General features: G+C 46.3%; 1 protein-coding gene across 3 annotated transcripts in view; it reads left to right on the forward strand.

The window, feature by feature from the left end:
• Positions 1–26,596, forward strand: part of LOC123992488 (small G protein signaling modulator 2-like) — a 210,185-nt gene that overhangs the window by 121,313 nt on the left and 62,276 nt on the right. For all 3 annotated transcript variants that reach the window (XM_046293656.1, XM_046293657.1, XM_046293658.1), the window contains exons 4-7: positions 17,703–17,876; positions 18,376–18,443; positions 19,233–19,381; positions 21,167–21,301. In XM_046293656.1, the coding sequence (XP_046149612.1) occupies positions 17,703–17,876; positions 18,376–18,443; positions 19,233–19,381; positions 21,167–21,301 (526 nt within the window). The remainder of the gene's footprint in view (positions 1–17,702; positions 17,877–18,375; positions 18,444–19,232; positions 19,382–21,166; positions 21,302–26,596) is intronic.

Consider the following 26,596-nt stretch of genomic DNA (forward strand, 5'->3'; position numbering starts at 1 on the left):
TCTTTTTTTTCTATCTGAATCAGGAGGAGGGTTTTGGCCCAATTCTGCTCTACATGCGTTATTTGGAGTTTGTCTTTCCATTTGCAATACAGTCTGGCAAAACTCTGCATGCAGTATTTTGATTGGATGTTAGTCCCATTTTGGTAAATTCATTATTAGAGAGTGGACCCCATACTTCACTGCCATATAGATTAATTGGTTCTATAACTGATTGAAACATTTTGATCCAGATTCTAATTGGAATTTCGATTTTGATGTTCCTTTTAATGGCATAGAATGCTCTTCTTGCATTGTCTCTCAGCTCGTTCACAGCCATGTGAAAGCTACCTGTGTTACTGATATTTAGTCCTAGATATGTGTAGTTTTTGGTGTGTTCTAATAGAACTGTGTCCAAATATAATTTATATTTGTCATCCTGATTTCTGGACCTTTTTTGGAAGATCATTTAATATTTTTTTTGTTTAGATTAACGGTTAGAGCCCAGGTCTGACAGAACCTGTGGTTAACGGTCAGAGCCCAGGTCTGACAGAACCTGTGGTTAACGGTCAGAGCCCAGGTCTGACAGAACCTGTGGTTAACGGTCAGAGCCCAGGTCTGACAGAACCTGTGGTTAACGGTTAGAGCCCAGGTCTGACAGAACCTGTGGTTAACGGTTAGAGCCCAGGTCTGACAGAACCTGTGGTTAACGGTCAGAGCCCAGGTCTGACAGAAGAGTTAGAGCCCAGGTCTGACAGAACCTGTGGTTAACGGTTAGAGCCCAGGTCTGACAGAACCTGTGGTTAACGGTTAGAGCCCAGGTCTGACAGAACCTGTGGTTAACGGTTAGAGCCCAGGTCTGACAGAACCTGGTTGGTTAGGTCTGACAGAACCTGTGGTTTAGAGCCCAGGTCTGACAGAACCTGTGGTTAACGGTTAGAGCCCAGGTCTGACAGAACCTGTGGTTAACGGTTAGAGCCCAGGTCTGACAGAACCTGTGGTTAACGGTTAGAGCCCAGGTCTGACAGAACCTGTGGTTAACGGTTAGAGCCCAGGTCTGACAGAACCTGTGGTTAACGGTTAGAGCCCAGGTCTGACAGAACCTGTGGTTAACGGTTAGAGCCCAGGTCTGACAGAACCTGTGGTTAACGGTTAGAGCCCAGGTCTGACAGAACCTGTGGTTAACGGTTAGAGCCCAGGTCTGACAGAACCTGTGGTTAACGGTTAGAGCCCAGGTCTGACAGAACCTGTGGTTAACGGTTAGAGCCCAGGTCTGACAGAACCTGTGGTTAACGGTTAGAGCCCAGGTCTGACAGAACCTGTGGTTAACGGTTAGAGCCCAGGTCTGACAGAACCTGTGGTTAACGGTTAGAGCCCAGGTCTGACAGAACCTGTGGTTAACGGTTAGAGCCCAGGTCTGACAGAACCTGTGGTTAACGGTTAGAGCCCAGGTCTGACAGAACCTGTGGTTAACGGTTAGAGCCCAGGTCTGACAGAACCTGTGGTTAACGGTTAGAGCCCAGGTCTGACAGAACCTGTGGTTAACGGTTAGAGCCCAGGTCTGACAGAACCTGTGGTTAGAACCTGTGGTTCAGAGCCCAGGTCTGACAGAACCTGTGGTTAACGGTCAGAGCCCAGGTCTGACAGAACCTGTGGTTAACGGTCAGAGCCCAGGTCTGACAGAACCTGTGGTTAACGGTCAGAGCCCAGGTCTGACAGAACCTGTGGTTAACGGTCAGAGCCCAGGTCTGACAGAACCTGTGGTTAACGGTTAGAGCCCAGGTCCCAGCCCAGGTCTGACAGAACCTGTGGTTAACCGGTTAGAGCCCAGGTCTGACAGAACCTGTGGTTAACGGTCAGAGCCCAGGTCTGACAGAACCTGTGGTTAACGGTCAGAGCCCAGGTCTGACAGAAGACGGCAGAGCCCAGGTCTGACAGAACCTGTGGTTAACGGTCAGAGCCCAGGTCTGACAGAACCTGTGGTTAACGGTCAGAGCCCAGGTCTGACAGAACCTGTGGTTAACGGTCAGAGCCCAGGTCTGACAGAACCTGTGGTTAACGGTCAGAGCCCAGGTCTGACAGAACCTGTGGTTAACGGTCAGAGCCCAGGTCTGACAGAACCTGTGGTTAACGGTCAGAGCCCAGGTCTGACAGAACCTGTGGTTAACGGTCAGAGCCCAGGTCTGACAGAACCTGTGGTTAACGGTCAGAGCCCAGGTCTGACAGAACCTGTGGTTAACGGTCAGAGCCCAGGTCTGACAGAACCTGTGGTTAACGGTCAGAGCCCAGGTCTGACAGAACCTGTGGTTAACGGTCAGAGCCCAGGTCTGACAGAACCTGTGGTTAACGGTTCAGAGCCCAGGTCTGACAGAACCTGTGGTTAACGGTCAGAGCCCAGGTCTGACAGAACCTGTGGTTAACGGTCAGAGCCCAGGTCTGACAGAACCTGTGGTTAACGGTCAGAGCCCAGGTCTGACAGAACCTGTGGTTAACGGTCAGAGCCCAGGTCTGACAGAACCTGTGGTTAACGGTCAGAGCCCAGGTCTGACAGAACCTGTGGTTAACGGTTAGAGCCCAGGTCTGACAGAACCTGTGGTTAACGGTTAGAGCCCAGGTCTGACAGAACCTGTGGTTAACGGTCAGAGCCCAGGTCTGACAGAACCTGTGGTTAACGGTCAGAGCCCAGGTCTGACAGAACCTGTGGTTAACGGTCAGAGCCCAGGTCTGACAGAACCTGTGGTTAACGGTCAGAGCCCAGGTCTGACAGAACCTGTGGTTAACGGTCAGAGCCCAGGTCTGACAGAACCTGTGGTTAACGGTCAGAGCCCAGGTCTGACAGAACCTGTGGTTAACGGTCAGAGCCCAGGTCTGACAGAACCTGTGGTTAACGGTCAGAGCCCAGGTCTGACAGAACCTGTGGTTAACGGTCAGAGCCCAGGTCTGACAGAACCTGTGGTTAACGGTCAGAGCCCAGGTCTGACAGAACCTGTGGTTAACGGTCAGAGCCCAGGTCTGACAGAACCTGTCAGAGCCCAGGTCTGACAGAACCTGTGGTTTAGAGCCCAGGTCTGACAGAACCTGTGGTTAACGGTCAGAGCCCAGGTCTGACAGAACCTGTGGTTAACGGTCAGAGCCCAGGTCTGACAGAACCTGTGGTTAACGGTCAGAGCCCAGGTCTGACAGAACCTGTGGTTAACGGTCAGAGCCCAGGTCTGACAGAACCTGTGGTTAACGGTCAGAGCCCAGGTCTGACAGAACCTGTGGTTAACGGTTCAGAGCCCAGGTCTGACAGAACCTGTGGTTAACGGTCAGAGCCCAGGTCTGACAGAACCTGTGGTTAACCCAGAGCCCAGGTCTGACAGAACCTGTGGTTAACGGTCAGAGCCCAGGTCTGACAGAACCTGTGGTTAACGGTTAGAGCCCAGGTCTGACAGAACCTGTGGTTAACGGTTAGAGCCCAGGTCTGACAGAACCTGTGGTTAACGGTCAGAGCCCAGGTCTGACAGAACCTGTGGTTAACGGTTAGAGCCCAGGTCTGACAGAACCTGTGGTTAACGGTCAGAGCCCAGGTCTGACAGAACCTGTGGTTAACGGTCAGAGCCCAGGTCTGACAGAACCTGTGGTTAACGGTCAGAGCCCAGGTCTGACAGAACCTGTTGGTCAGACAGGTCTGACAGAGAGCCCAGGTCTGACAGAACCTGTGGTTAACGGTCAGAGCCAGAGCCCAGGTCTGACAGAACCTGTGGTTAACGGTCAGAGCCCAGGTCTGACAGAACCTGTGGTTAACGGTCAGAGCCCAGGTCTGACAGAACCTGTGGTTAACGGTCAGAGCCCAGGTCTGACAGAACCTGTGGTTAACGGTCAGAGCCCAGGTCTGACAGAACCTGTGGTTAACGGTTAGAGCCCAGGTCTGACAGAACCTGTGGTTAACGGTTAGAGCCCAGGTCTGACAGAACCTGTGGTTAACGGTTAGAGCCCAGGTCTGACAGAACCTGTGGTTAACGGTCAGAGCCCAGGTCTGACAGAACCTGTGGTTAACGGTCAGAGCCCAGGTCTGACAGAAACTGTGGTTAACGGTCAGAGCCCAGGTCTGACAGAACCTGTGACAAACGGTCAGAGCCCAGGTCTGACAGAACCTGTGGTTAACGGTCAGAGCCCAGGTCTGACAGAACCTGTGGTTAACGGTCAGAGCCCAGGTCTGACAGAACCTGTGGTTAACGGTCAGAGCCCAGGTCTGACAGAACCTGTGGTTAACGGTCAGAGCCCAGGTCTGACAGAACCTGTGCAAATGATCTAGGTGCTGATGTAACTCTTCCTTAGTGGGAGACAGCAGACCCTCCTTAGTGGGAGACAGCAGACCCTCCTTAGTGGGAGACAGCAGACCCTCCTTAGTGGGAGACAGCAGACCCTCCTTAGTGGGAGACAGCAGCACCAGGTCATCTGTGTACAGCAGACCCTCCTTAGTGGGAGACAGCAGACCCTCCTTAGTGGGAGACAGCAGCACCAGGTCATCTGTCTACAGCAGACCCTCCTTAGTGGGAGACAGCAGACCCTCCTTAGTGGGAGACAGCAGCTCCCAGGTCATCTGTCTACAGCAGACCCTCCTTAGTGGGAGACAGCAGACCCTCCTTAGTGGGAGACAGCAGCACCAGGTCATCTGTCTACAGCAGACCCTCCTTAGTGGGAGACAGCAGACCCTCCTTAGTGGGAGACAGCAGCTCCCAGGTCATCTGTCTACAGCGGACCCTCCTTAGTGGGAGACAGCAGACCCTCCTTAGTGGGAGACAGCAGCACCAGGTGTCTACAGCAGACCCTCCTTAGTGGGAGACAGCAGACCCTCCTTAGTGGGAGACAGCAGCTCCCAGGTCATCTGTCTACAGCAGACCCTCCTTAGTGGGAGACAGCAGACCCTCCTTAGTGGGAGACAGCAGACCCTCCTTAGTGGGAGACAGCAGCACCAGGTGTCTACAGCAGACCCTCCTTAGTGGGAGACAGCAGCTCCCAGGTCATCTGTCTACAGCAGACCCTCCTTAGTGGGAGACAGCAGACCCTCCTTAGTGGGAGACAGCAGCTCCCAGGTCATCTGTCTACAGCAGACCCTCCTTAGTGGGAGACAGCAGACCCTCCTTAGTGGGAGACAGCAGCTCCCAGGTCATCTGTCTACAGCAGACCCTCCTTAGTGGGAGACAGCAGACCCTCCTTAGTGGGAGACAGCAGCTCCCAGGTCATCTGTCTACAGCAGACCCTCCTTAGTGGGAGACAGCAGCTCCCAGGTCATCTGTCTACAGCAGACCCTCCTTAGTGGGAGACAGCAGACCTTCCTTAGTGGGAGACAGCAGACCCTCCTTAGTGGGAGACAGCAGCACCAGGTCATCTGTCTACAGCAGATACTTGATTTCAGTGTTGTTTAGGGTGATTAATTCATATAGATGTTAATTATTGGGTCTTTCTGTCCCCCTCTCTCTCTCTCTCTCTCTCTCTCTCTCTCTCTCTCTCTCTCTCTCTCTCTCTCTCTCTCTCTCTCTCTCTCTCTCTCTCTCTCTCTCTCTCTCTCTCTCTCTCTCTCTCTCTCTCTCTCTCTCTCTCTCTCTCTCTCTCTCTCTCTCTCTCTCTCTCTCTCTCTCTCTCTTGGCTGCATTCTTGTGATAATACAGTAGCTGAAAATGGATTTGCAGTAAACAGAAGCAGCCACACACACACACACACACACACACACACACACACACACACACACACACACACACACACACACACACACACACACACACACACACACACACACACACACACACACACACACACACACACACACACACACACACACACACACACACACACACACACACACATGAATCTGCCTGACAGTGGCTCTTCCTGCTGTGTCTGGCCTGTGAGTTTTCTCGCCAACCAATCACTACGTCTGCTGGCTGTGAGGCAGATGGATGGCCGGGGTCAGTTACTGGACAGAGTACACACACACACACACACACACACACACACACACACACACACACACACACACACACACACACACACACACACACACACACACACACACACACACACACACACACACACACACACACACACACACACACACACACACACACAACATGAACACACACACGCACACACACGCACACACACACACACACACACACACACACACACACACACACACACACACACACACACACACACACACACACACACACACACACACACACACACACACACACACACACACACACACACACACACACACACACACACACACACACACACACACACACACACACACACACACACACAAGCATGAACACACACACACACACACACAAACTCATTTAGTCACACACTTTACACTCTATTCAGACAGACACTCATCTACCACAGTATACCCACCCACTGTTTGTAAGCACTGTCTTGGATATGTCCACACACTCTCCTGTCAGCTGTCACAACACTGGCAGTATCTCCCAGACAGTCTCTCTGGCAGTATCTCCCAGGCAGTCTCCCTGGCAGTATCTCCCAGACAGTCTCCCTGGCAGTATCTCCCAGAAGGTCTCCTTGGCAGTATCTCCCAGACAGTCTCTCTGGCAGTATCTCCCAGACAGTCTCCCTGGCAGTATCTCCCAGACAGTCTCCCTGGCAGTATCTCCCAGACAGTCTCCTTGTCAGTATCTCCCAGACAGTCTCCTTGGCAGTATCTCCCAGACAGTCTCACTGGCAGTATCTCCCAGACAGTCTCCCTGGCAGTATCTCCCAGACAGTCTCACTGGCAGTATCTCCCAGACAGTCTCCCTGGCAGTATCTCCCAGACAGTCTCCCTGGCAGTATCTCCCAGACAGTCTCCCTGGCAGTATCTCCCAGACAGTCTCACTGGCAGTATCTCCCAGACAGCTTCCCTGGCAGTATCTCCCAGACAGTCTCCCTGGCAGTATCTCCCAGACAGCTTCCCTGGCAGTATCTCCCAGACAGCTTCCCTGGCAGTATCTCAGTATCTCCCAGACAGTCTCCTGGCAGTATCTCCCAGAAGGTCTCCCTTGGACAGTCTCCTGGCAGTATCTCCCAGACAGTCTCTCTGGCAGTATCTCCCAGACAGTCTCCCTGGCAGTATCTCCCAGACAGTCTCCCTGGCAGTATTTCCCAGACAGTCTCTCTGGCAGTATCTCCCAGACAGTCTCCCTGGCAGTATCTCCCAGACAGTATCTCCCAGACAGTCCCTGGCAGTATCTCCCAGACAGTCTCCCTGGCAGTATCTCCCAGACAGTCTCCCTGGCAGTATCTCCCAGAGTCTCCCTGGCAGTATCTCCCAGTCCCCCTGGCAGTCTCCCAGACAGTCTCTCAGTATCTCCCAGACATTCTCCCTGGCAGTATCTCCCAGACAGTCTCACTGGCAGTATCTCCCAGACAGTCTCCCTGGCAGTATCTCCCAGACAGTCTCCCTGGCAGTATCTCCCAGACAGTCTCCCTGGCAGTATCTCCCAGACAGTCTCACTGGCAGTATCTCCCAGACAGCTTCCCTGGCAGTATCTCCCAGACAGTCTCCCTGGCAGTATCTCCCAGACAGTCTCCCTGGCAGTATCTCCCAGACAGTCTCCCTGGCAGTATCTCCCAGACAGTCTCACTGGCAGTATCTCCCAGACAGTCTCACTGGCAGTATCTCCCAGACAGTCCCCCTGGCAGTATCTCCCAGACATTCTCTTTGGCAGTATCTCCCAGAAGGTCTCTCTGGCAGTATCTCCCAGACAGCCTCCTTGGCAGTATCTCCCAGACAGTCTCCCTGGCAGTATCTCCCAGACATTCCCCTTGGCAGTATCTCCCAGACAGTCTCTCTGGCAGTATCTCCCAGACAGCTTCCCTGGCAGTATCTCCCAGACAGTCTCCCTGGCAGTATCTCCCAGACAGTCTCCCTGGCAGTATCTCCCAGACAGCTTCCCTGGCAGTATCTCTCAGACAGTCTCCCTGGCAGTATCTCCCAGACAGTCTCCCTGGCAGTATCTCCCAGACAGTCTCACTGGCAGTATCTCCCAGACAGCCTCCCTGGCAGTATCTCCCAGACAGCCTCCCTGGCAGTATCTCCCAGACAGTCTCACTGGCAGTATCTCCCAGACAGTCTCCCTGGCAGTATCTCCCAGACATTCTCACTGGCAGTATCTCCCAGACATTCTCCTTGGCAGTATCTCCCAGACAGTCTCCCTGGCAGTATCTCCCAGACAGTCTCCCTGGCAGTATCTCCCAGACAGTCTCCTTGGCAGTATCTCCCAGACAGTCTCCCTGGCAGTATCTCCCAGACAGTCTCCCTGGCAGTATCTCCCAGACAGTCTCACTGGCAGTATCTCCCAGACAGTCTCCTTGGCAGTATCTCCCAGACAGTCTCCCTGGCAGTATCTCCCAGACAGTCTCACTGGCAGTAGCTCCCAGACAGTCTCCCTGGCAGTATCTCCCAGACAGTGTCCCTGGCAGTATCTCCCAGACAGTCTCCCCTGTCAGCTGTTATAACACTGGAGGTACAGTGGAAAGAGAAAGTATGTGAACCCTTTGGAATTACCTGGATTTCTGAATAAATTGGTCATAAAATGTGATCTTATCTTCATCTAAGTCACAACAACAGACAAACACAGTCTGCTTGAACTAATAACACAAACAATTATATGTGTTCATGTCTTTATTGAAGACACCGTGTAAACATTCACAGAGCAGGGTGGGAAAAGTATGTGAACCCTTGGATTTAATAACTGGTTGACCCTCCTTTGGCAGCAATACCCTCAACCAAATGTTTTCTATAGTTGTGGATCAGACCTGCACAATGGTCAGGAGGAATTTTTGACCATTTCTCTTTACAAAACTGATTCAGTTCAGCAATATTCTTGGGATGTCTGGTGTGCACTGCTTTCTCGAGGTCATACCACAGCTTCTCAATGGGGTTCAGGTCAGGACTCTGACTGGGCCACTCCAGAAGGTCAGGACTCTGACTGGGCCACTCCAGAAGGTCAGGACTCTGACTGGGCCACTCCAGAAGGTCAGGACTCTGACTGGGCCACTCCAGAAGGTCAGGACTCTGACTGGGCCACTCCAGAAGGTGTATTGTCATCTGTTGAAGCCATTCTGTTGTTGATTTGCTTCTGTGTTTTGGGTTGTTGTTCTGTTGCATCACCCAACTTCTGTTGAGCTTCAATTGGCGGACAGATAGTCTGACATTCTCCTGAAAAATGTCTTGATAAACCTGGGAATTCATTTATCCTTCGATGATAGCAAGCTGTCCAGGCCCTGAGGCAGCAAAGCAGCTCCAAACCATGATGCTCCCTCCACCAGACTTTACAGTTGGGAGGGGTCCAGGCCCTGAGGCAGCAAAGCAGCCCAAACCATGATGCTCCCTCCACCAGACTTTACAGTTGGGAGGTGTCCAGGCCCTGAGGCAGCAAAGCAGCCCAAACCATGATGCTCCCTCCACCAGACTTACAGTTGGGAGGTGTCCAGGCCCAATGATGTTCCCTCCACCAGCAGTTGGGAGGTGTAAAGCAGCCCCAAACCATGATGCTCCCTCCACCAGACTTTACAGTTGTGATGAGGTTTTGATGTTGCTGTGCTGTGTCTTTTTTTCTCCACACATAGTGTTGTGTGTTCCCTCCAAACAACTGCGCTGTGGAACATCCAGGTACTCTTTTGCGAACTTCAGAACTTCCGTGGTGTCCTCCCATGAACACCTATCTTGTTTAGTGTTTTATGTATCGTAGACTCGTCAACAGAGATGTTAGCATGTTCGGTAAGTCTTTCGCTGACACCCTAGGATTCTTCTTAACCTCATTGAGCATTCTGCGCTGTGCCCTGTCATCTTTACAGGACGGCCACTCCTAGGGAGAGTAGCAACAGTGCTGAACTTTCTCCATTTATAGACAATTTGTCTTACCGTGAACTGATGAACATCAAGGCTTTTAGAGATACTGTTACCCTTTATGTAAGTGCCAGGAGAATTCTGTTCATTTACCAATTAAATTATGTTACACTCAGTCTGTTATATCAGGATTTGTAAGATACTGATAGAAAAGGAAACAGACAGAGGCCCAGTCTACCACAGTTAAATGTTTATTCACGGGAACGTTCTGACGTGTACAGTACAGGACCTTCAATTTATAGCGACACACTTCCACACCAACCATCAAATCCGCCCGCCAACACAGCCTAGGGGTGAGAATAGTGTCTTCCTCCCCTCCCCTAAGATGGGGAGAGACCTGGGACTGGGAAGTTCTCAGTGTCCCAGCTAAGGTCGCATCGGATCTGGCTCAGACAGACAGTCTGTTCTCAAAACACTGGACACATTGTTCCCAAACATTGATTCTATCTAAAACCACACACAGTTTTATAATATAATCATCGAATGAGTCTAACACTTACACACATGTATTATAATAATGTAATGATTCAAATTAATTTCATACAATCACATGGTATCAGACCTCAGGACTATAACATTCTAATCATTTATTACAACACATTTCCTTATCAGCAAATCAACAATTCTTAGGTCTTCTGAGATTTCTTTTGTTCGAGGCATGGTTCACATCAGGCAATGCTTCTTGTGAATAGCGAACTCAAATTTTGAGAGTGTTTTTTTATAGGGCAGGGCAGCTCTAACCAACATCTCCAGTCTCAATGATTCTACTCCAGGTTAGCTGACTCCTGACTCCAATTAGCTTTTGGAGAAGTCATTAGTCTAGGGGGGTTCACATACTTTTCCCAACCTACACTGTGAATGTTTAAATGATGTATTCAATATAGACAAGAAAAAAACAATAATTTATGTGTTATTAGTTTAAGAACACTGTGTTTGTCAGCAGGGTAGCCTAGTGGTTAGAGTGTAGAGGCGGCAGGATAGCCTAGTGGTTAGAGTGTAGAGGCGGCAGGATAGCCTAGTGGTTAGAGTGTAGAGGCGGCAGGATAGCCTAGTGGTTAGAGTGTAGAGGCGGCAGGATAGCCTAGTGGTTAGAGTGTAGAGGCGGCAGGATAGCCCAGTGGTTAGAGTGTAGAGGCGGCAGGATAGCCTAGTGGTTAGAGTGTAGAGGCGGCAGGATAGCCTAGTGGTTAGAGTGTAGAGGCGGCAGGGTAGCCTAGTGGTTAGAGTGTAGAGGCGGCAGGGTAGCCTAGTGGTTAGAGTGTAGAGGCGGCAGGGTAGCCTAGTGGTTAGAGTGTAGAGGCGGCAGGGTAGCCTAGTGGTTAGAGTGTAGAGGCGGCAGGGTAGCCTAGTGGTTAGAGTGTAGAGGCGGCAGGGTAGCCTAGTGGTTAGAGTGTAGAGGAGGCAGGGTAGCCTAGTGGTTAGAGTGTAGAGGAGGCAGGGTAGCCTAGTGGTTAGAGTGTAGAGGAGAGCAGGGTAGCCTAGTGGTTAGAGTGTAGAGGAGGCAGGGTAGCCTAGTGGTTAGAGTGTAGAGGAGGCAGGGTAGCCTACTGGTTAGAGCGTTGGACTAGTAACCAGAATGTTGCGAGTTCAAACCCCTGAGCTGACAAGGTACAAATCTGTCGTTATGCCCCTGAACAGGCAGTTAACCCACTGTTCCTAGGCCGTCATTGAAAATAAGAATGTGTTCTTAACTGACTTGCCTAGTTAAATAAAGATGAATAAAATATTGTTGGGACTTAGATGAAGAGCAAATCTAATTTTACGACCTGGAGAAATCCAGATCATTCACATACTTTTTCTTGCCACTGTAGTTTCCTATGGGCCGTGGTCAAAAGCAGTGCACTATACACTATAGAGGGAATAGGGTAACATGTGAGGTCCACCCCAAACCTTTCAGATGGGTAATCTCCCCATGGCAGCGTCTCTTCCCCCCCACCACCAAGACAACAACCCAATCCTAGAGCCATTGATGTCTCAGGTCTTCACAAATTCAAAATGTCATTAAATGTCAACATGCACCGAGAGACGGTAGATTAATGTACGATATTTCTATTTGTCTCCGACAAACAAATGAACATGAGGAATACGCCGCCATGATGACAGGGTTTTGTATCTAAGACGTGTGTGTGTGTGTGTGTGTGTGTGTGTGTGTGTGTGTGTGTGTGTGTGTGTGTGTGTGTGTGTGTGTGTGTGTGTGTGTGTGTGTGTGTGTGTGTGTGTGTGTGTGTGTGTGTGTGTGTGTGTGTGTGTGCGTGCGTGTGTGTGTGTGTGTGTGTGTGTGTGTGTGTGTGTGCTCTGAAATTTGTAATTTAGCGTCAGGCTTGAATGGCACCCCATCAATTCCTATATAGAATCAAGCTTCATCACTGTCTCTTGACAGGAAGCTTTAGAGGAAGAGGAAGAGGATATGAAAGTATACTCTTGAAGAACACTCTTCACACTGGTCACCCACTATAGGCTGCCCAAATGGAAGCCTTTCCCCTCAATTCAGTGTTTTACTTTAGAAGGTCAGCATCCCAGAGTCGCCTCTTCATTGTTGACGTTGAGACTGGACAGAGGAACTCTGCCGAGAAGGCCAGCATCCCGGAGTCGCCTCTTCACTGTTGACGTTGAGACTGGACAGAGGAAATCTGCCTAGAAGGTCAGCATCCCAGAGTCGCCTCTTCATTGTTGACGTTGAGACGGGTGTTTTGCGGGGAACTATTTCATGAAGCTGCCAGTTGTGACTTGTGAGGCGTCTGTTTCTCAAACTAGACACTCTAATGTACTTGTCCTCTTGCTCAGTTGTGCACCGGGGCCTCCCACTCCTCTTTCTATTCTGGTTAGAGACGGTGTGCCCTGTTCTGTGAAGGGAGTAGTACACAGCGTTGTATGAGATCTTCAGTTTCTAGGCAATTTCTCACATGGAATAGCCTTCATTTCTCAGAACAAGAATAGACCGATGAGTTTCAGGAGAGTGTTATTTTGTTTCTGGTAATTTTGAGACTGTAATCGAACCCACAAATGCTGATGCTCCAGATACTCAACTAGTCTAAAGAAGGCCAGTTTTATTGCTTCTTTAATCAGAACAACAGGTTTCATCTGTGCTAACATAATTGCAAAAGGGTTTTCTAATGATCAATTATCCTTTTAAAATGATAAACTTGGATTAGCTAACACAACGTGCCAATGGAACAGTGATGGTTGCTGATAATACGGCCTCTGTACTTGGATTAACTAACACAACGTGCCAATGGAACAGTGATGGTTGCTGATAATACGGCCTCTGTACTTGGATTCTGTACAATTGATGGTTTAGCCTCTGTACTTGGATTAGCTAACACAACGTGCCAATGGAACAGTGATGGTTGCTGATAATACGGCCTCTGTACTTGGATTAGCTAACACAACGTGCCAATGGAACAGTGATGGTTGCTGATAATACGGCCTCTGTACGCATCCCATTAAAAAATCAGCCGTTTCCAGCTACAAAAGTCATTTAAAACATTAACAACGTCTACACTGTATTTCTGATCAATTTGATGTTATTTTTAATGGAAGTCGGAGGGAAGCAGGATGTTATTTTTAAACAAGGACATTTATAAGTGACCCCAAACTTTTGAACGGCAGTGAGTGTTTATGTAAGGGAAAGGGTGCCATTTGGGACACAGCCTTGCTTTGGCTCTACATGCTTTCAAATGGCAGATCTGGTGAACAGACACAATACTAACTAATACAAGGGATACATGTATTTCAGTGTGTGTGTATGAGAGAGTGTGTTTCTGTGTGTGTGTATGAGAGAGAGAGAGAGAGAGAGCGAGAGAGGGCGAGAGAGAGTGTGTTTCTGTGTGTGAGTATGAGAGAGAGAGAGAGAGCGAGAGAGGGCGAGAGAGAGTGTGTTTCTGTGTGTGTGCATGAGAGACAGAGAGCGAGAGAGAGAGTGTGTTTATGTGTGTGTGTATGAGAGACAGAGAGCGAGAGAGAGAGAGTGTGTTTATGTGTGTGTGTGTATGAGAGAGAGAGAGAGTGAGAGAGGGAGTGTGTTTCTGTGTGTGTGTGTATGAGAGAGAGAGAGTGAGAGAGGGAGTGTGTTTCTGTGTGTGTGTGTGAGAGAGAGAGAGCGAGAGAGGGCGAGAGAGAGAGTGTGTTTCTGTGTGTGTGTATGAGAGAGAGAGAGAGTGTGTTTCTGTGTGTGGCAGGCTGAAGAGGCTGAGGGTGAGTGCATCGTGACTGGGTGGTGGTTTGAGTGGGCGTAGGGGAGTAGGGTGGCAGTAGAAGTCGTGTGGTGTGTGTTTGTGTGTGAGAGTGTTGGGCTACGATGTGGGAGAGCAGATACAACTCTGTTAGACGTTTCTTCTATATTATAAAACCGCTGAGAATAACAATCAAGAAAGAAAGAAAGAGAAAGAGATAGCAAAACAAAAAGAGAGAGAGAGATAGCAAAACAAAGAGAGAGAGAGAGAGAGATAGCAAAACGAGAGAGAGAGAGAGAGAGAGAGAGAGAGAGAGAGAGAGAGAGAGAGAGAGAGAGAGAGAGAGAGAGAGAGCAAAACAAAGAGAGAGAGAGATAGCAAAGAGAGAGAGAGAGAGAGAGAGAGAGAGAGAGAGAGCAAAACAGAGTGAGAGAGAGAGAGATAGCAAAAGAGAGAGAGAGAGAGAGAGAGAGAGAGAGAGAGAGAGAAAAGAAGAGAGAGAGAGAGAGAGCAAAACAAAGAGAGAGATGGCAAAACAAAACAAAGAGAGAGAGAGCAAAACAAAGAGAGAGAGAGAGAGAGAGAGAGAGAGAGAGCAAAACAGAGAGAGAGAGAGAGAGAGAGAGAGAAAGAGAAAGAGAGAGAGAGAGAGAGATAGCAAAACAAAGAGAGAGATAGCAAAACAAAGAGAGAGAGATAGCAAAACAGAGAGATAGCAAAACAAAGAGAGAGAGAGAGAGAGAGAGAGAGAGAGATAGCAAAACAAAGAGAGGGAGAGATAGCAAAACAGAGAGATAGCAAAACAGAGAGAGAGAGAGCAAAACAAAGAGAGAGAGAGAGAGAGAGCAAAACAAAGAGAGAGATATCAAAACAAAGAGATCAAAACAAAGAGATAGATAGCAAAACAAAACAAAGAGAAAAAGAGAGAGATATCAAAACAAAGAGAGAGATATCAAAACAAAGAGAGAGAGATAAAACAAAGAAAGAGATATCAAAAGAGAGAGAGATAGCAAAACAGAGAGATAGCAAAACAGAGAGATAGCAAAACAAAAGGGAGATACAGCAAAACAAAGAGAGAGAGATATCAAAACAAAGAGAGAGAGATATCAAAACAAAGAGAGAGAGATATCAAAACAAAGAGAGAGAGATATCAAAACAAAGAGAGAGAGATAAAACAAAGAGAGAGAGATAGCAAAACAAAGAGAAAGCAAAACAAAGAGAGAGAGATATCAAAACAAAGAGAGAGAGATAGCAAAACAAAGAGAGAGAGATAGCAAAACAAAGAGAGAGAGATAAAACAAAGAGAGAGAGATAGCAAAACAAAGAGAGAGAGATATCAAAACAAAGAGAGAGAGATATCAAAACAGAGAGATAGCAAATCAAAAGGGAGATACAGCAAAACAAAGAGAAAGAGAGATAGCAAAACAAAGAGAGAGAGATAGCCAAACAAAGAGAGAGAGATATCAAAACAAAGAGAGAGAGATATCAAAACAAAAAGAGAGATAAAACAAAGAGAGAGAGATATCAAAACAAAGAGAGAGAGATATCAAAACAAAGAGAGAGAGATAAAACAAAGAGAGAGAGATAGCAAAACAAAGAGAGAGAGATATCAAAACAAAGAGAGAGAGATATCAAAACAAAGAGAGATATCAAAACAAAGAGAGAGAGATATCAAAACAAAGAGAGAGAGATATCAAAACAAAGAGAGAGAGATATAAAACAAAGAGAGAGAGATATCAAAACAAAGAGGGAGAGATATCAAAACAAAGAGAGAGAGATATCAAAACAAAGAGAGAGAGATATCAAAACAAAGAGAGAGAGATAAAACAAAGAGAGAGATAGCCAAACAAAGAGAGAGAGATATCAAAACAAAGAGAGAGAGATATCAAAACAAAGAGAGAGAGATAAAACAAAGAGAGAGAGATATCAAAACAAAGAGAGAGAGATATCAAAACAAAGAGAGAGAGATAAAACAGAGAGAGAGATAGCAAAACAAAGAGAGAGAGATATCAAAACAAAGAGAGAGAGATATCAAAACAAAGAGAGAGAGATATCAAAACAAAGAGAGAGATATCAAAACAAAGAGAGAGATATCAAAACAAAGAGAGAGAGATATCAAAACAAAGAGAGAGAGATATCAAAACAAGAGAGAGAGAGAGAGAGAGAGAGAGGAAAGAGATGAACAGAGAGCGAGAGAGAGAGAGAGAGAGAGAGAGAGAGAGAGAGATCGGAAAGGAGAGAATGAAGACACAATGATATGAAAAGACAGGAAGGGAGATAGAAGAATAGAAGTAGAACATAATTTCAAAGTAGAGTTCCACCTCCACTCTGCTCGACTCGTGGATAACTCAGGTAAACAAAGGTAAACAAAGGTAAACAACGGCAACTTCTGCATTAACTTACACTGCACTGTATACACAAAGAGGTCTCGGCTGTCAATGTCTGTTCCAGTCATGATTACATTATTGACATTTAATTTGCTTCCTCTTTGTTGCTTTTGTTCTGCATACTACATTACTGCCTCTTCAATTTTACGACTCCCTCATTTCAAAGATGAAAGCTTGTATTGCGATTTTTTTCCCTCTCATTCTCTCTCTCTCAAACGTGCACCTCTTGGTGTCCCCCAGGATAGAGTTTGTAAGACGCTGCATTAGGGCCTAATAGAGTCGCCTGAGTGGTATCTTTGATGTTGTTTGTTAGGGCGCCGGGGGACCTCACGATACGATTTCATCACCATACTTTGGTGCCGACACGATATGTATTCTCACGATTCTACATGTATTACGAGATTGATACTGGGATTTTATTGCGAATTGCTATTCCAAACGTATTTCTCACCGTGTGTCTGCTGCAGAGAGACAAGAGAAAATGAGTTTTGATCAGTCATGGAAATAAAAGTGCTGAAAATATGTTTGTTCATGCTAAAGAAGATGGAGAACAAGCTATAAGAGAAAAAGGTTTTGGCATAGGTACAGACTACTTAAACTATCTGACGCTACCTAGCAACATAAATATAATATCATCCAAAAATATATCAAGCTATGTAACTGTATGGACCGCCCCCTACCTCTGTCACCATTGGTCATTGATAATGCCTGAGTCTTTCATGGGAGACTTTTCCCCCTTTGAATCAGCTGTAGGAGAAAAGCATGCAGACGTTTTACAAAAGATATGCTACTTAGCGTTTTATCTAGAAAATGTCTGCCACAACTAGCGAAAGGTAACAAGGTGGAGACCGTACCGTAGCGGTCATGACTATCCTTCCCCTTTTAAATGCAGTCAAGTGTATCCATCTCCTAGTCTGCTCTACCAAGAGGAAGACACACGACAAGACAAATCAGTCTGCTCAGAGATCTGAATAGCATACAATCTACTCTACAGTAGGGTTGCAAAATTCCTGGAACGTTCCAGAAATTCCCAGGTTTTCCAGAAATCTTGGTTGGAGGATTTCCTGGTTCCCTCCTACTTCCTTTAATCTCCCAACAGGGATTTCCTGCTTCCCTCCTACTTCCTTTAATCTCCCAACAGGGATTTCTGGATTCCCACCTTACAGCAATACCAACCTTACCTGAGATCATCTGTCAAAAAAGCCTAACCTCTCTAGCCCGTTAATCCCTAACCCTGTCATTTACTGACCTTTGCCCTTCGGCCCATAGAACCCAGAGGACCCAGAGTGTGGGTCAGGAGCCCCTGAAGAGGCAAGGGTCGTCGTCTGCAGGTCGCGCCCCCCAGCCCCTCTCCGCTCAGGCCATCAAGCACATCTGGGTTCGCACCGCCCTCTTTGAGAAGGTCCTGGACAAGATCGTACAGTACATCGTGGATAACTCCAGGTAAGAAATGAAAAGGCAACTCACACTGCACTGTATGCATGGTCGCACAGTACATCGTGGACAACTCCAGGTAAGAAATGAAAAGGCAACTTTTGCATTAATTTACACTGCAAAGAGCTGTAGTTCATCAATGTCTGTTCCATTCATGGTTCCATTATTTTTTAAATTGAATTATCTTTCTCCCTGTTGCTTTCGTTCTGCACTCTACATTACTGCTTCTAATTTCATTCACTGTTTTCTCCTTACATTAGGCCTAATGCAGTGTTTCTCCTGTTGGTCTCACTGCTCTTTTGTTGTTTCTCTACGTTGTGTGCGTGTGTGTGTGTGTGTGTGCGTGTGCGTGCGTGTGTGTGTGTGTGTGTGCGTGCGTGCGTGCGTGTGCGTGTGTGTGTGCATGCGTGTGCGTGCATGTGTGTGTGCGTGCGTGCGTGCGTGCGTGCGTGTGTGTGTGTGCGTGCGTGCGTGTGTGTGTGCGTGCGTGTGTGTGTTGTCTCTACAGTAAATACTATGAGAGGGAGTCTCTGATGCATGACACAGTGTTTGGACCCATCCTGGCATGTCTGCTGGGTAAGTTTGACTACGAGCTGTTATAAAAAATGCTACATCCGTTTGTTATAATGCTACATTGGGTTGTTATAATGCTACATTGGGTTGTTATAATGCTACATTGGGTTGTTATAATGCTACATTGGGTTGTTATAATGCTACATTGGGTTGTTATAATGCTACATTGGTTTGTTATAATGCTACATTGGGTTGTTATAATGCTACATTGGGTTGTTATAATGCTACATTGGGTTGTTATAATGCTACATTGGGTTGTTATAATGCTACATTGGGTTGTTATAATGCTACATTGGGTTGTTATAATGCTACATTGGGTTGTTATAATGCTACATTGGGTTGTTATAATGCTACATTGGGTTGTTATAATGCTACATTTAGGTGACACAAAAGCACACATTGCTTTTTTGCTTATATTTACTTTCTCCCTCCCTCATTCTGCCCCTCTTTTGCCGCCTTTTCTCGCCCCCCTCCCCATTTCTTCCCCCTCCCTCTCCCCCCTACACCTCCCCCTCTCATCTCTGGCCCTCGCTCCCCTCTCCTCCTTCCTCTCTCCCCTCTCCCCCTCCCCCTCCTCCCCCTCTCCCCCACCCCCTCTCCACTCCCCCCTCCCTCTCTCCCCCTCCCCCAACCATCTCTCCCCCTCCCTCTCCCCCTACACCTCCCCCTCTCATCTCTGGCCCTCGCTCCCCTCTCCTCCTTCCTCTCTCCCCCTCCCCCTCTCCCCCCCCCTCCCCCTCCCTCTCCCCCTCCTCACTCTCCCCCATCCCCTCCCCCACCCCACCCCCCCAGTGGGTCCCTGTGCTCTGGAGTACACTAAGCTGAAGACGTCCGACCACTTCTGGACGGACCCTTCGGCCAACGAGTTGGTCCAGCGCCACCGGATCCACGGGGCCCACCGGGGCCAGGACGCTTCCCCCAGCAGGAGGCCCGCTCTGGGGGTGAGAGAGGCTGGGTCCCTCGGGGGGCCAGGGAATACATGGGGGCACTTACTGGAGTCGATCAATACAGTACAATACATTCTGTGAGGATTCAACGAGTAGCTATGGCAATAATCATTTCCTGTATAGTTATTTAACCAGGATGTCCACTCAGTAACAGTTGTTTTACCCACCTGGTAGTAGCTTCTCAGAAGGGGTTAGTTAACAGCCCTGTAGTGACTACAGGGTTATTGGTTCAAATCCCTGGTGGGTAAAGAACCCTGTCAGTTTCAATCATGGTCATATGGGCTGCGTATCTAATGACACCCTATTCCGTATATAGTGCACTACTGTTGACCAGGGCCCGAAGGGTACCAGTCACATTCTGTTAAAGGTCCCCAAAGCACACACTTCCCTGGGTTGCTCCTCTTTTCAGCTCGCTGCAATAAACACTCAAACTGGACAGCTTTATTTCTACATTCAAAGACTCAATCATAGACACTTTTACTGACACTTGTGACTGCATCGCGTGGTGTGTTTTGTCTCTACCATTTTGTCTTTTGTGAAGTTGTTTATGCCCAACAATGTTGGTGCTGCTACCATGTAGTGTTGTTGTCATGTTGTGGAATCTCTCTTTATGTAGTGTTGTGGAGTCTCTATGTAGTGTTGTAGTGTCTCTCTTTATGTAGTGTTGTGGAGTCTCTATGTAGTGTCTAAATTTATGTAGTGTTGTGGAGTCTCTATGTAGTGTTGTAGTGTCTCTCTTTATGTAGTGTTGTGGAGTCTCTATATAGTGTCTCTCTTTATGTAGTGATGTGGAGTCTCTATGTAGTGTCTCTCTTTATGTAGTGTTGTGGAGTCTCTATTTAGTGTCTCTCTTTATGTAGTGTTGTAGTGTCTCTCTTTATGTAGTGTTGTGGGGTCTCTATGTAGTGTTGTAGTGTCTCTCTTTATGTAGTGTTGTGGAGTCTCTATGTAGTGTTGTGGAGTCTCTATGTAGTGATGTAGTGTCTCTCTTTATGTAGTGTTGTGGAGTCTCTATGTAGTGTTGTAGTGTCTCTCTTTATGTAATGTTGTGGAGTCTCTATGTAGTGTCTCTCTTTATGTAGTGTTGTGGAGTCTCTATTTAGTGTCTCTCTTTATGTAGTGTTGTAGTGTCTCTCTTTATGTAGTGTTGTGGGGTCTCTATGTAGTGTTGTAGTGTCTCTCTTTATGTAGTGTTGTGGAGTCTCTATGTAGTGTTGTGGAGTCTCTATGTAGTGTTGTAGTGTCTCTCTTTATGTAGTGTTGTAGTGTGTCTCTTTATGTAGTGTTGTGGAGTCTCTATGTAGTGTTGTAGTGTCTCTCTTTATGTAGTGTTGTAGTGTCTCTTTATGTAGTGTTGTGGAGTCTCTATGTAGTGTAGTGTGTCTAGCCTGTTTCAATTCTCAATAACATAGACCTTTCCCCTGGTCTGTTTCAATTCTCAATAACGTTGACCTTTCTATTGGCCTGTTTCAATACTCAATAACGAAGACCTTTCTATTGGCCTGTTTAAATACTCAATAACATAGACCTTTCTATTGGCCTGTTTCAATACTCAATAACGTTGACCTTTCTATTGGCCTGTTTAAATACTCAATAACGTTGACCTTTCTATTGGCCTGTTTCAATACTCAATAACGAAGACCTTTCTATTGGCCTGTTTAAATACTCAATAACATAGACCTTTCTATTGGCCTGTTTCAATTCTCAATAACATAGACCTTTCTATTGGCCTGTTTAAATACTCAATAACGTAGACCTTTCTCCTGGCCTGTTTCCCAGATCCGGAAGAGACAGTCCAGCGTCAGCATGTCCGAGGATAAGTTTGCGGCGTCTGCGCGGGAATACGTGGAATCTCTTCACCAGAACTCCCGTACTCACCTGCTCTACGGCAAAAACAACGTCCTGGTCCAACCGGTAATACGACACAGAGTTTTCCTACTGTAACATGTAGTGGTATTATTGTTGTACTGTAGACATTATTTTAGTTCAGGCAAGAAGAGGATCTGTCATGCAGGTGAATGAGGACAAACTCTGATACTTGTCCTGAAAACAGGTCTTTAATCCAGGGTCTAAAAATACAATCAAAACACAATTTCCACTCGTGTCTGCCGAGAACAGACTCCCTGGATCTTGAACTGCAGGTTGTAGAGTAGACTCAGACATGCTCATAGCGCATCACAGGTCCATACTTGGTCAGATCCTTCTGTTATGCAGGTGAATGAGGACCGAAAAGGACTTGGTGGAAAACAGAGTCTTTAATCCAGTAAAGTAAAAATACAATGAGTTAAAAACACAATTTCCACTCGTAATGACGAGAACAGACTGGAGACTCGATCTTGAACTGCAGGTTGCCTCGGGAAGGCACTTGAACTTAGCAGACTCAGACACCTGCTCACCACGCAGCATCTGAGGGAAACACTAACACGATTTGGCGATACACAAACACAGCACGGTGAACAATAGACAAGGATCCGACAAGGACAGAAGTGGAAAACAAGGGGAGAAATAGGGACTCTAATCAGAAGACAAAATAGGGAACAGGTGTAAAAAGACTAAATGAGTGAGTTAGGAGAATGAGGAACAGCTGGGAGCAGGAACAGGAACGATATAGAGAGGAGAGAGAGGGAGGGGAGAGAGAGGGATAGAAAAAGGGAACGAACCTAATAAGACCAGCAGGGGGAAACGAACAGAAGGGAAAGCATAATGACAAGACAATATATGACAAAACATGACAGGATCAGCCATCTCTCTGACCCGGCTTCATCTCTAAATTTCCTTCTGCAGTAGGTTCATGCCTTCGAATCAAAGCTAATCGAATTGTATTTGTCACACGTACACATGGTTAGCAGATGTTAGTGCGAGTGTAGCGAAATGCTTGTGCTTCTAGTTCCGACAACGCAGTAATAACCAACAAGTAATCTAACTAACAATTCCAAAACTACTGTCTTATACACAGTGTAAAGGGATAAAGAATATGTACATAAAGATATATGAATGAGTGATGGTACAGAACGGCATAGGCAAGATGGAGTAGATGGTACAGAGTACAGTATATACATATGAGATGAGTAATGTAGGGTATGTAAACAAGATGGAGTAGATGGTACAGAGTACAGTATATACATATGAGATGAGTAATGTAGGGTATGTAAACAAGATGCAGTAGATGGTATAGAGTACAGTATATACATATGAGATGAGTAATGTAGGGTATGTAAACAAGATGCAGTAGATGGTACAGAGTACAGTATATACATAGGAGATGAGTAATGTAGGGTATGTAAACAAGATGCAGTAGATGGTATAGAGTACAGTATATACATATGAGATGAGTAATGTAGGGTATGTAAACAAGATGCAGTAGATGGTACAGAGTACAGTATATACATATGAGATGAGTAATGTAGGGTATGTAAACAAGATGCAGTAGATGGTACAGAGTACAGTATATACATAGGAGATGAGTAATGTAGGGTATGTAAACAAGATGCAGTAGATGGTACAGAGTACAGTATATACATATGAGATGAGTAATGTAGGGTATGTAAACAAGATGCAGTAGATGGTACAGAGTACAGTATATACATAGGAGATGAGTAATGTAGGGTATGTAAACAAAGTGACATCGTTTAAAGTGTCTTCTAGGGAGTGTTTCCTAGCCACTGTGCTTCTACTTCTGCTTTGCTTACTCTTTGGGATTTTAGGCCGGGTTTCTGTGAAGCTCTTTGTGACAAGTCAAATGCTGATGTTTTAAAAGCTTCATAAAATACATTTGATTGATTGATTAACTGAACTCAGGGATGGTCAGTAAAGCGTTGGGGTAGTTAGTAAATACACTCTGAGAAAGTTGCTTCCTATATAATCCAGTCTGTTTGTCTGCTCCCTATATAATCCAGTCTGTTTGTCTGCTCCCTATATAATCCAGTCTGTTAGTCTCCTCCCTATATAATCCAGTCTGTTTGTACCTATATAATCCCTCCCTATATAATCCAGTCTGTTAGTCTCCTCCCTATATAATCCAGTCTGTTTGTCTCCTACCTATATAATCCAGTCGGTTTGTCTGCTCCCTATATAATCCAGTCTGTTTGTCTGCTCCCTATATAATCCAGTCTGTTTGTCTCCTCCCTATATAATCCAGTCTGTTTGTCTCCTCCCTATATAATCCAGTCGGTTTGTCTGCTCCCTATATAATCCAGTCTGTTTGTCTGCTCCCTATATAATCCAGTCTGTTTGTCTGCTCCCTATATAATCCAGTCTGTTTGTCTACTCCCTATATAATCCAGTCTGTTTGTCTCCTCCCTATATAATCCAGTCTGTTTGTCTCCTCCCTATATAATCCAGTCGGTTTGTCTGCTCCCTATATAATCCAGTCTGTTTGTCTGCTCCCTATATAATCCAGTCTGTTTGTCTACTCCCTATATAATCCAGTCTGTTTGTCTCCTCCCTATATAATCCAGTCTGTTTGTCTGCTCCCTATATAATCCAGTCTGTTTGTCTGCTCCCTATATAATCCAGTCTGTTTGTCTCAGTCTCCCTATATAATCCAGTCTGTTTGTCTGCTCCCTATATAATCCAGTCTGTTTGTCTCCTCCCTATATAATCCAGTCTGTTTGTCTGTCTCCCTATATAATCCAGTCTGTTTGTCTCCTCCCTATATAATCCAGTCTGTTTCCAGTCTGTTTGTCTGCTCCCTATATAATCCAGTCTGTTTGTCCCTATATAATCCAGTCTGTTTGTCTGCTCCCTATATAATCCAGTCTGTTTGTCTGCTCCCTATATAATCCAGTCTGTTTGTCTCCTCCCTATATAATCCAGTCTGTTTGTCTGCTCCCTATATAATCCAGTCTGTTTGTCTGCTCCCTATATAATCCAGTCTGTTTGTCTGCTCCCTATATAATCCAGTCTGTTTGTCTGCTCCCTATATAATCCAGTCTGTTTGTCTGCTCCCTATATAATCCAGTCTGTTTGTCTGCTCCCTATATAATCCAGTCTGTTTGTCTGCTCCCTATATAATCCAGTCTGTTTGTCTGCTCCCTATATAATCCAGTCTGTTTGTCTGCTCCCTATATAATCCAGTCTGTTTGTCTCCTACCTATATAATCCAGTCTGTTTTGTCTCCAGTCTGTTTGTCCTATATAATCCAGTCTGTTTGTCTCCTCCCTATATAATCCAGTCTGTTTGTCTGCTCCCTATATAATCCAGTCTGTTTGTCTGCTCCCTATATAATCCAGTCTGTTTGTCTGCTCCCTATATAATCCAGTCTGTTTGTCTCCTCCCTATATAATCCAGTCTGTTTGTGTCCTCCCTATATAATCCAGTCTGTTTGTCTGCTCCCTATATAATCCAGTCTGTTTGTCTCCTCCCTATATAATCCAGTCTGTTTGTCTGCTCCCTATATAATCCAGTCTGTTTGTCTCCTCCCTATATAATCCAGTCTGTTTGTCTGCTCCCTATATAATCCAGTCTGTTAGTCTCCTCCCTATATAATCCAGTCTGTTTGTCTGCTCCCTATATAATCCAGTCGGTTTGTCTGCTCCCTATATAATCCAGTCTGTTGTCTGCTCCCTATATAATCCGGTCTGTTTGTCTGCTCCCTATATAATCCAGTCTGTTTGTCTCCTCCCTATATAATCCAGTCTGTTTGTCTCCTCCCTATATAATCCAGTCTGTTTGTCTCCTCCCTATATAATCCAGTCTGTTTGTCTCCTCCCTATATAATCCAGTCTGTTTGTCTGCTCCCTATATAATCCAGTCTGTTTGTCTCCTCCCTATATAATCCAGTATGTTTGTCTGCTCCCTATATTTTATTTTATTTATTTTTATTTCGCCTTTATTTAACCAGGTAGGCAAGTTGAGAACAAGTTGTCATTTACCAAGATAAAGCAAAGCAGTTCGACACATTCAACAACACATAGTTACACATTGAATAAACAAACATACAGTAGAAAATTACTTCTATATACAATATGAGCAAATGAGGTGAGATAAGGGAGGTAGAGTCAATAAATAGGCCACGGTGGTGAAGTAAATACAATATAGCAAATAAAACACTGGAATGGAAGATTTGACAGTTGATGAGTGTGCAAAGTAGAAAGACTGGGGTGCAAAGGAGCAAAAAAAATAAATAAATAAATTCAGTAGGGGAAGAGGTAGTTGTTTGGGCTATTTATAGATGGGCTATGTACAGGTGCAGTGATCTGTGAGCTGCTCTGACAGCTGGTGCTTAAAGCTAGTGAGGGAGATAAGTGTTTCCAGTTTCAGAGGTTTTTGTAGTTCGTTCCAGTCATTGGCAGCAGAAAACTGGAAGGAGAGGCGGCCAAAGGAGGAATTGGCTTTGAGGGTGACAAGTGAGATATACTTGCTGGAACGCGTCTGTTTGTGGCATTGTATAACGGCTCCTCTATGAAACACAATACAGTGTGAAAATAGGCAGAAACTGCTTCTCCAATAGATATCCTTGATCAAACTTGGCTAGCGAGCGTAGAAACACGTCACTGGGCCGAATTGTGAATGTGTGGACCGTCAAATCAAAAGCACTACCTCAATTTAAAGTTGTTTTTGATGAAAATTAATACTCCAGCACCCTCCCCTGTTTACAATTCTCCAGCACCCTCCCCTGTTTTTAATATTCCAGGACCCTCCCGCTTTCAATGCTCTAGCGCCCTCCCCAGTTTTCAATACTCCATTACCATCCCTGTTTTTAATATTCCAGCACCCTCCTGTTTTCAATTCTCCAGCACCCTCCCATTTGCAAAACTCCAGTACCCTCCCTCTTTTTCAATAATCCAGCGCCCTCCCCAGTTTTCAAATCTCCAGCACCCTCCCATTTGCAATACTCCATCACCCTCCCCAATTTTCAAACTCCAGCACCCTTCCCTGTTTTCAAATCTCCAGCACCCTCCCATTTTCAATACTCTAGCACCCTCCCCTGCTTTCAATACTCCAGTACCCTCTCATTTTCAATTCTCCAACACCCATCCCTGTTTTCAATACTCCAGGACCCTCCCCTGTTTACAATTCTCCAGCACCCTCCCCCGTTTTCAATAGTCCCAGTAGTCTACCCTGTTTTCAATATTCTAGGACCCTCCCATTTTCAATACCCCAGCACCCTCCCCTGTTTTCAATACTCCAGGACCCTTCCCTGTTTTTAAATCTCCAGCACCCTCCCATTTTCAATATTCCAACACCCTCCTCTGTTTTTAATACTCC

Source organism: Oncorhynchus gorbuscha, linkage group LG13 (genome assembly GCF_021184085.1).
Source record: "Oncorhynchus gorbuscha isolate QuinsamMale2020 ecotype Even-year linkage group LG13, OgorEven_v1.0, whole genome shotgun sequence".
In the NCBI taxonomy this organism is placed as follows: Eukaryota; Metazoa; Chordata; class Actinopteri; order Salmoniformes; family Salmonidae; genus Oncorhynchus; species Oncorhynchus gorbuscha.